Source organism: Zea mays, chromosome 10, assembly GCF_902167145.1.
Source record: "Zea mays cultivar B73 chromosome 10, Zm-B73-REFERENCE-NAM-5.0, whole genome shotgun sequence".
NCBI lineage: Eukaryota > Viridiplantae > Streptophyta > Magnoliopsida > Poales > Poaceae > Zea > Zea mays.
In genome coordinates, this window is record NC_050105.1 from 19,678,327 (window position 1) to 19,688,065 (window position 9,739).

Genomic DNA, 9,739 nt, shown 5'->3' on the forward strand with positions numbered 1-9,739 from the left:
CAATTTGGCCATCAACCACCTGTTATCTAGTTTTAGATGGGATGGGCAGCTAACAACTAATGGCTTTGTTAGCTGCCGTCGTAAACCTCTCAGCTAATGCTGCAAACTATTAGTTTGAGGTGTAAAATATGGGCCTAAGTATTGGAGATGTTTGGTTTATGGAAACTAATATTTAGTCTTTTTATTTTAATCTAACTTTTGTCCCGAAAATTAAAACTCTATTTAGTTTCCGTATTTGATTATTTAAGGACTAAAATTAAATAAAATGGTGGAATTAAAAATTAGTCTCTACAAACTAACCCCTATTTGCACTGCTGTAGCTGCAATTTGACAATTTAGGTTATTCTATAGAGATAAAAACACTGTATAAGTCATAGAAGCTGGTAATAAAGCCAAGCATACAGACTCCAGCGGGGCAGCGACTAGCCGACTAGTAACAGGATAATAAATTAATTGCAGTACCTGCCGGAGTGACGTTCGAGCATTGAAGGCTATAAATACAATGGAAAGCATGAGCCAAGCCACCAGTTCCGCAGAATAAACGAGCGTGCAAGCGCTGCTGGGCTGGTGTCAGTCACCTGAGCAAGGAAGAGAGATGGCCACGCTGCCTCGCGAGGGCGCCGCGGCGGCGGACTCCGACCAGGTTCGTTGAAATGCTTCGGTTTTTTGTCTCGCTCTACTCTAAAATCTATCCTAATTTACACCGACCCCTCTCAGTAAACGTGAATTGAGACATAGCTAGAGATTGGAGCACAGCCAAACATGCCCAAACGCTGGAGCTTTTACCTGCTGCCTAATGTGTGGAACTAGTAGTTCAGGAAAAGGCCTGCCTGTCAAGAACTCAACTCTACACCTCGTTTGGCATCTGGCTTGTGGAGGCAAGTTAACGCTCATGATATGAGATCGATGGCGCAAGATCGTAATTAACTTAACCAGATCAGTCCAGCCATTTGAAATGTTTCGGTTTGAACAGCTAATAGTTAGGTTAACCTCAGTCCTAAACTGAAACCCCCAAAAAAAGTCCTTTCCTTGAATCTACCAAAGACAATCCCTACTAACTACTTTTAGAATAGATGCATGGATCCATCCAACTACTTCATTCAGGACTTGGATTCATCGAGAGAGAAAAAAAAACACAAAGTGCAGCCATAAAAAAACACACGAGGTAATGTGAAGGAGGCCAATTTGTGGAAGGAGAGGATGCGACAAGCGGTGATTCGTGAAAGGAGCAGGAGGAGTACGCGCGCGGCTCCATGGTCCATGTCCATGCCCCCCTCCCTGCGCAGATCCTTCCGCTGCACCTCGCCCTCCGGTCTCCTCTTATGGCTGAAAGAAACAAAAGAACGAATAGATATTGTGCATTGATCGGTAGTTGTGGGTAATTTTAACTAACTAACTACACTAAATTTGAGTTGAGTTGCTCCACCAAAATAGTGAATCTGATCATTAGAGCTACCAATTTGATCTTGATTGAACCTGGATTTCGTGGGATTTCCTAACTTTTCGTGGATTGAAGTTATTTTTGCTGAATCTGACACCGATGGAGCTATCCAAAACGGGTTCTACAGAAGGAGAATCTGAGTGTGATGTGAGCGAAGTAGTAAGGTCATCCATAAAAATTGAGATCGACTGTACCAACAGCAACGGGCCGTGTGATACGTGTTTGGTTCAAGGAATCATTCCATCTAATATTAGGTGGTGCATCATAAATTAATTCCTTAAATTTAGTGATATGATCCTAATCTTTATGTTAGTACTAAATATGGGGAATGAGGTGGTACAAATTAAATAAAAAAGGTAAGGAATGAGAAAATGATGGACTAATTTATTACTCAAACCAAACACCCTATTAGACGGCAGGTCAGGCAAATAAACTTTGGTCCAGGTTTGGAGGTGCCCTGGCGTGGGCTGGATTGTATGGGTGACGTGAATGAGGCCTCATTCTTGGATGATACATGTGCTTCGAAGTGAGCCCTTTGTTTAAAAATCCTGCTACGATGACTATAGTAACAGAGATTCCATAATTCCGAAGTGAGCCCCAGTGTTAGTTTATTTTCGTGAGCCTTATGGAATCTGTTACTTGTGAATTGTGATTATGATCCACCGGTCTGTTTAAACAACGACTCAGTCATATCTAGTGTCTTCGTATGCTCTTGTCGTCTGTGTCATTTCTGCATTCCGCAATACTCCCTCGGTTCAAAATTTCAAGTCATTTTGATCTTCTACGGGATAGTTTGACAACCCCATTTTCTCAAGTAAAATTAGTTCATTAACCCTTGGGAAAATGGAAATTAAAATGGAGTTGCCAAACTAGCTCTAAATATATAGTTTTTCGTTACATATCTGGATATAACATAATATCAGTAGGACCAATGTACCTATAAAAGGCAAAACAATTTACAATTTGGAATACAGGGAACAGACAGTTTTGCTTTGCTCAACTCGTTGCCACAACTTCTTGATGGTTATTTACACTCCTCTATTTTGTCAGCTTTTGGTAGAAGCACATGGCTCTACACGAACGCTGATTTTGAATAGGCCAAAGCAGCTCAATGCACTCTCCTCTGAAATGGTACGTTAAAGAGTTCACAGCAACCAAATTTACTGTTATGCTGACTGTTCTCTCATGTTATGTTGATTGTTCCTTCATGTTGCAGATTAAAGGTCTCCTATGGTATTTCACAGCTTTTGAGAAAGATGATGGAGTCAGATTGTTGATTATGAAGGTACATGAGTTGTTCAACCATTCCTCTGTTCCAATTTGAAGTGTGTGATTCTCATTGAGCTTATGAGGTAGCAGCAATGATATTTGTTGAGCTATGGTTGTGGAAAGGTATACGGGAATGTAACTTCTTGCAAACTATAGAATTCATGTATCTTCACTTCTTAGAGCACCTCTGCACTTGCTACACAGCTTACTTTAACTTTCTGTTTTTTTCCCATCAGTTTAGATTGTTTTCCATTTCCTTCTACTAGCTCTACTTGATCAATATGATCATCATTATCACATATCACTTCTCTGCTTTGATGCCTTCTATTGACATTATTGTTCGTTTGCATTGAATTGTCACTTGTTTTTAGGGGAATAGAAGAGTATTTTGCTCTGGAGGTGATATTGCTCAATGTGCCCGGTGTTTATATAATGGTAATTGTAGATTTACCTTGCCTCTGCAGCATCTATCCAAAGATGATCTTTCACATAATTCTTATTGTCTCTTATTACCTGACATGGCACCCATGTTACATGTACCATATCGTTGAGTGTTGTTCCGTATGTATTGTGATTGTGTATTTAATTCTTAAATCAGGAAACTGGAAATGGGTCGATGATTTCTTCCAAAATGAATATTTGCTAAATTACATCATTGCGACTTACATAAAACCTCAGGTGAACTGATTTCCTTCGTTGTGATTTTTTGTATCACTCACTTCTCTGTTCCTTACCTCTAAACTTTAGACAATTGGACTGTAGGTTTCCATTCTTAGTGGAATTGTCATGGGTGGAGGAGCTGGTGTTTCAATACATGGAAGATTTCGAGTTGCCACTGATAACACGGTATCTTCTACAAATATGTCCCAAGTGACATTTTGCTTCATCTGTTACATATTATTTACCTTTACGAGATGGGTTTTAGGGGGAGGCCCGAAAAATTAGATGTCACTAGTCAGTTTGGGATATGCTTGTTTGAGTTTCTGCTGAATGTTGACTCATACTGAAATAATTTAAACATTTATCATGGGCACAAATGTAATCTCTGAACAACAGGTGTGGTGTGTGTACTCTGGGTACTAACCCCTTTTTATCTTCTTACTATAATGATGCATATCTCTTCTTTGTGTTAAGGGAATATAAAAGTGAAGGGATCTAGAATTTGTAGTATCAATTGTGGCACTTTCAATGTAATAACATGCTATAGTTGTGTGGTGACTTAGACTCAGGTGTATTAATTGACCATACCCTCTTAGGTTATTTATGATAGAATAATAAGTGTATTGTCTATTTATATGTGCAAGGGGTCCCCTGACAGCACATAAATGTTACATGCTAAGTTATAGAGGCTAGCTTTTTGTTGGGAAAACATGGCAAGAGTACTGCCTTTCAATATCCTTGACAAGTCTTTAGATTCATAAATAAATTTTGAAAGGATATAAGTAGTAGCTTTTGAACTAAATATGTCCAAATTCCTGGCTTAGATTCAAGAATAATGATTCCACATGTGGTGTTTTGTGTCATTGCCAAGCACAGTTTTTCACTAGTGATGAATATTAGGCAAATGTTTTTGGGATTAGCTTTCAGTTATTTGTGAGCTTGGCTAGTGCTAGTAGTTCTACTCATTTGGAGCATGGAGAATCTGCTTTTTACTGGAAAATCACAATACATAAGTGCCAAAATATTTATCGTTTGTGTTGTGAATATTCATGCAGATTTTTGCAATGCCAGAAACAGCTCTAGGCCTCTTTCCAGATGTAGGGGCCTCTTATTTTCTATCTCGGCTACCAGGGTTCTATGGTAATCTTATCTCTCTCTCCTCTACTCAGTTGAAATCATACATGTAACCATATGTCACTACCATCTACTAATAATTTGATATTACTTGGTCTTATTCACAGTCCTAAAATAGAATTATCATGTGCATCTATTGATTTTTTATGAATAGTGCTTCTTGCGCACTTCATCTATGGTGTATGCAAGTAATAGCATAGATATAATCATATAAAGAAACTATGATTCAACAAATTTCTGATTCTCTTTGATCTGTTAGTTCCATAAGATTATTAATGTTCTAAGTGTGTTCAGCGTTCTAATTGACGGTAAATGTATCTTGGCAGATTGTGTTAGCTGATAGACTGTTGACATATCTTTCTCCAGGAGAATATGTTGGTCTAACTGGTGCCAGATTGGATGGTGCGGAAATGCTTGCCTGTGGCCTGGCAACTCATTTTGTCCCGTCAAAGGTTGGTTTGCCTGCAACGTTTTTCAATACACTCTTGAAACTATGAACTTTCCATTAGCCATCAACCTTTTCCTTCACTTATGATGTATGTTGTTATTTTTATTTGCAACATGCTACATATACTAACCTTTTTTTATAACGCACCTGCCTACTTTCATTTTTTATAACCTCATTTCATAGCTCCTAGTAAACACTATTTGTTCCGCAGAGGTTGCCATTGCTTGAGGAATCGCTTAAAAAGCTGGACACGTCCAGTACTTTTGCTGTGTCGGGTATTATCGACCAGTTTTCACAGAGGCCATTAGTGAAAGATAGCAGCTCTTTAAATAGGTACAAATGTGTTTCTGAATTCCGGTTGAATAATTGAAATATGGCCTGATTTGTAGTTTACTTACGTTTTCATCTGCTGCCGCTTCCCAGGATGGAAACCATCAACAAATGCTTCTCCAAAAGGACAGTTGAAGAAATCATAGATGCTCTTGTGAGTTCTACATAGTATACAGTTAACTGCAGCTTTATATGGGTTCACATGTTTTGTTTTTGCAAAACTAATACTACATATTCTATCAGGAACAAGAAATCTCAAATGTTTCAGACAAATGGGTTGCTGCAACAATCAAGTCCCTGAAAAAGGCTTCCCCCACCAGCCTAAAAATTTCTCTGAGATCGGTATGCCTTGCAGACCCCCTCATGCCTACAAAACTAGTGCCTCAGTTGCATTCACGAGAACATGGTCCGATGGTCGTTTATCTTTTCACATGGGTTATTTCAGATAAGAGAAGGGAGAACACAAACTCTTGGGGAGTGCCTGCGTCGGGAATATAGAGTGGTTTGCCATGTCCTGCGTGGCACCTTCAGCCGAGACTTGTCTGAGGCAAATATGAAACATTTTGCACACTGTTCATCTAATCATCTCCGTTCAAGCTCTCTGTACGCTGTCGTTTTTGTGGGACAGCAGGCCACTGTACCTAACATCTGATTCTTGTTGCAGGGATTTAGGGCTGTGCTACTAGAAAAAGACAACAAGCCAGAGGTTGGATAGTTTCATATTTAGCACATTCAGTAAAATTTGTTGTTGAGAGCTGCGACTTTGGATCATGGGTGATCTTAATCGGTTGATTCTTGCAGTGGATTCCTCCAAGGTTGGAACAAGTTCCTGACGAGGCAGTTGAGCAATATTTCTTGAGAATTGATGATCCCCAGTGGGAAGATCTGAACCTGCCTGCGAGACTTCCCCACCGAAGAAATATTGAGTCCAAGATTTGATTGAGGTCTTGGACGAAGAGTGAGCCTCGGTCAGGATAACTCGTCAACTCATGTTTGAAGTTGTGTGCGGAATGTTGACGACGATTGATAAATAATAAACGCGGACTGAATATATGTCTTATAAGTTCACGTTTATCGCTAAATAATTTTTGTTGCTTTTGTGTGAAGTTGTACCTGTTAGCCTTGTTCGGTTACAGGGATGAAATTCTACCATAGATATAATTCGGGTCTAGATTGGATGAATCGATACCTCACCCAATCATATGGTAAGATTAAATCCATCATTTAATACATACACCTCCCAAAACTAGTTATTCTTTTCATTTATGGATTCTAATATAAACTTGTGCAATATCTTCATTAATTTGTTCCATACCTAATGAGCTACGGATAGAATCCATGCCTTCTATAGTTTAAAAAATCCAAAACCCTTCAAAAATATTATTTTTGACACCTATTTTGTGTAATGGGAAAACTGCATAAACCCACTTGCGAGCCCCAAACTTGCAAGTGGGTTTATGCACTTTTCCCTTGTGTAATTTGCACTAGGTACTACTTCTGGACATATTTGTCTCATAGTTTTCTTACTATTCTAATGTTTAGTGGCCACCGTTGCTTCTTAGGCCCTGTTTGGGAACAAAGTTTTTGAAAACCACAGTTTTTGAAATACTATAGTATACTTTAGTCATGACAATACCGCAGTTCACAATACCGCAGTTTACAAAACTGAGGTCCGGACCTAAGTTTAGAATACCTTAAAACAACTATAGTATTTGCAATACTTCAGTTTTGAAAACAGAGATTTTACCTAGCTTGCCAAACATCATTCTGTATATAATACTGCAGTATTTGAGAATACTGCAGTATTCTTCCAAAACTGTGAAAAAACTTCACTCCCAAACACCCCCTTAGTGGTTGGAATTACTTCATCAAGACATAAGGTGATGTAAATGTGAATTGTACTCAATACATTTTTTTTTCTTGAAGCTTTAAAGCGGAGCACGAAGAGAGTCAGAAATGGATGGCTCTCCCGCGTCCCTTCCCCTCCCTTCCCGACGCCTGCACTCCCCAACACCTCATGTTTGTGCCCACTCCGGGCCCGATGGTCACCTCCCGAGGGATCGCCGCCGCCCTCCACCCTTCACCTTCCCCTCCACTGCAGGCGTCTCCGTCAACTTCCGCGTCCATTTCCCTTCCATCACCTTCTGCTTAGCGTGCGGTTCCGGCCATGTCGAGAGGGAGGTCCAAGTTTGAACGTTGACGAGGTGACAGCCCCGCTGGTGGCAGCTCGCTTGGTCCCGCCGGTGGTGTTACATCCAGGCCCTCCTTCCGCGATGTGGTGCAGCTGCTAGGCCTTAATCGCCGGACGGTTTGGCTATCACTCTATCAGGTCTAGGACTCAGACGCGGCTGTCCAGTGTCATTTCGGCAAGATTCCATTCGTCGACCGTGGGTCAGAGTCTCGCGAAGGCTGATGTTGATGCTGATGGGTGGCGGAAGGTCGAGTCTCGGTGCTCGATGAGGCTACGTCTGAAGGCAGCCAGGTTCCAACGTCAAGCGTCTGGTGATTTCTCTGGCAGGTGCTTCAATTGCCTTTCCCCGAATCACTGGGTTCGACATTGCCAATTGAAGACAAGTTGCTTCTCATTCCTTTGGCTTGGACATAGGGCGTCCCTCTGCCCAGAAGCTCCTGATCACGCTCTTGCGATTGCTCCTGCTCCCAGAGCGTCGGTGTGGTCTCGTCTTGGGGGTTTTCCTAGCAGGGCTTCTGTCTGGTCTCATCTTTATCACCGGCAACCTTCAGGGCCCTCGCAGTCCATCTGGAACAGTGATCCCCCAATGCCTAGTGATCAGCGCAAGTCTGGACACGCTGGGCATCCAGCTACGTCTTCGAAGGCGTGGAGGAAAAAGGGTGTGCAGGATCCGAGCAGGGGAGCCGTTAGACACTTGCAGCAAAGGGCGCGAGGAAGTATGTCCGATGATCACTTGATGGGGGTGGATGGAGGCATGGAGCCACTTATCGGGGACGCTCTTGTTGTCGCCACTCCCATAAGCGACGTAACCCCCAGTGATGATGATGAGTGTCAGGTCTAGAACAAATCTCAACGGCCCGGCTAGGAGCCTACTGATCAAGTGGCCACTGTTGCTCTAGGATTACATTCCTCATGCATTCTGGGTTGGAACCATGTTATGACTAGTGCTGAGGAAGACCTTCGCAGGGCAGTGGTTGTCTCGGTGATCAGTAACCAGGTCATTATTCCAGATGTGGAGGCGGCATCGCTGCTGTCGCCAAGGTTGGAGATTCTTGAGGATTCCCTTATTCTCCGTCGTTTATCAACGAGCAGTTTCCTATTGTTTCTCCTCTCTGAGGAGCTAGCTCAATGACTTGATGAGAGGTGCTCCATTCTGTGGGCCACAAAATTCACGATGGTATGCAATCGTTGGTCTAGGTTTTTCAACTCAATGGGTGGAGTTCTTCCTCAAATGATAGAATTGGAACTAGAGGGAATTTCACTGCATAGCTGGGAGACGACCACGGTGGAACACTTAATCAACTCGTTTGCTTGGATTTACAAGGTGCGCTCGGCTACTTCGGATCTTAGAGACCTTGATGTTTTTAGGTGCACTGCATGGTGCATGGATACAACTTTGATTCCAGAATCTCGGGAACTCTGGATTGTTGAACCGTTGCAGGCGGCCGATGTGGGTTCTCAAGGAGCTATCTCATTGGTTTACCAAGTAAAGATCAGATGGACTATGTCTTCTTCGGCTACTTCAGCTCCGTTGACCTTAGCCCCACAGTCGGGGCCTCGTGACCATGGGGATGGGTCCAGGTCTCATCGACGACCTCGGCCACGTTCACCGTGGGGAGGTTCTCGTGAAGACGCCAAATCTTTGAGCATCGGTGGGCTTGGACAGTGTCGTCCGGCCAAGGAGAGGCTGGGACCGCAGGCCTCGGCTTCGGAGCAGTCGGATATTGAGGCTATTGTGGGAAGTCTGTGTTATGGTTCAAGAAGCATGCACCGTGGTGACCGTGTGGGCCTCGAGGATCCCTCTGCGGATACCTCGGCTCTAGTGTACATTGGTGAACAAATTTGTCATGGCGATGTTTCCGAGTAGGCCAATCTTAATTGCATCGGCCGCGAGGATTATTCGGGAGATCTATGCTCCGATCCATGCCACGTGCACTGTGTGGGCCTTGAGGTTCCAACAGGGGAGGCCTCGGCTCCGGTGCAAGGGGGGATCATGATGATGTCTCTTCCCTTTGGTGATCTGGGCAGTCGGAGCTCGTTCCAATTGGCCAGGGGGAGCTTGTAGGGATGGTGCGCTCTGATTCTTGTGATGCTCACTGTGTGGGCCTTGAGGATCCCTCCGGGGAGGCCTCGGCTCTGGTGCGCATTACAGTGCAATTCCGGTAGGTTGCTGGCTCCTTGAGCGTTACTGGCCTGGTTCCTTCACGTCATCTTCATGTATACTCTCGACGGCATCTTCAAAAAAAAATTCCATTGTATTGACAGA

General features: G+C 42.9%; 1 protein-coding gene across 1 annotated transcript; it reads left to right on the forward strand.

Moving 5' to 3' along the window:
* Positions 1-532: 532 nt before the first annotated feature.
* LOC100283469 (CHY1) lies at positions 533-6,528 on the forward strand. Its single transcript, NM_001371940.1, has 14 exons — positions 533-643; positions 2,492-2,572; positions 2,658-2,726; positions 3,082-3,145; positions 3,309-3,388; positions 3,473-3,556; positions 4,426-4,510; positions 4,871-4,956; positions 5,164-5,285; positions 5,376-5,436; positions 5,526-5,624; positions 5,728-5,829; positions 5,947-5,988; positions 6,084-6,528. Exons 1-14 carry the CDS (start codon positions 596-598, stop codon positions 6,219-6,221), a joined length of 1,161 nt encoding a protein of 386 aa, NP_001358869.1. The 5' UTR covers positions 533-595; the 3' UTR covers positions 6,222-6,528.
* Positions 6,529-9,739: the final 3,211 nt, after the last annotated feature.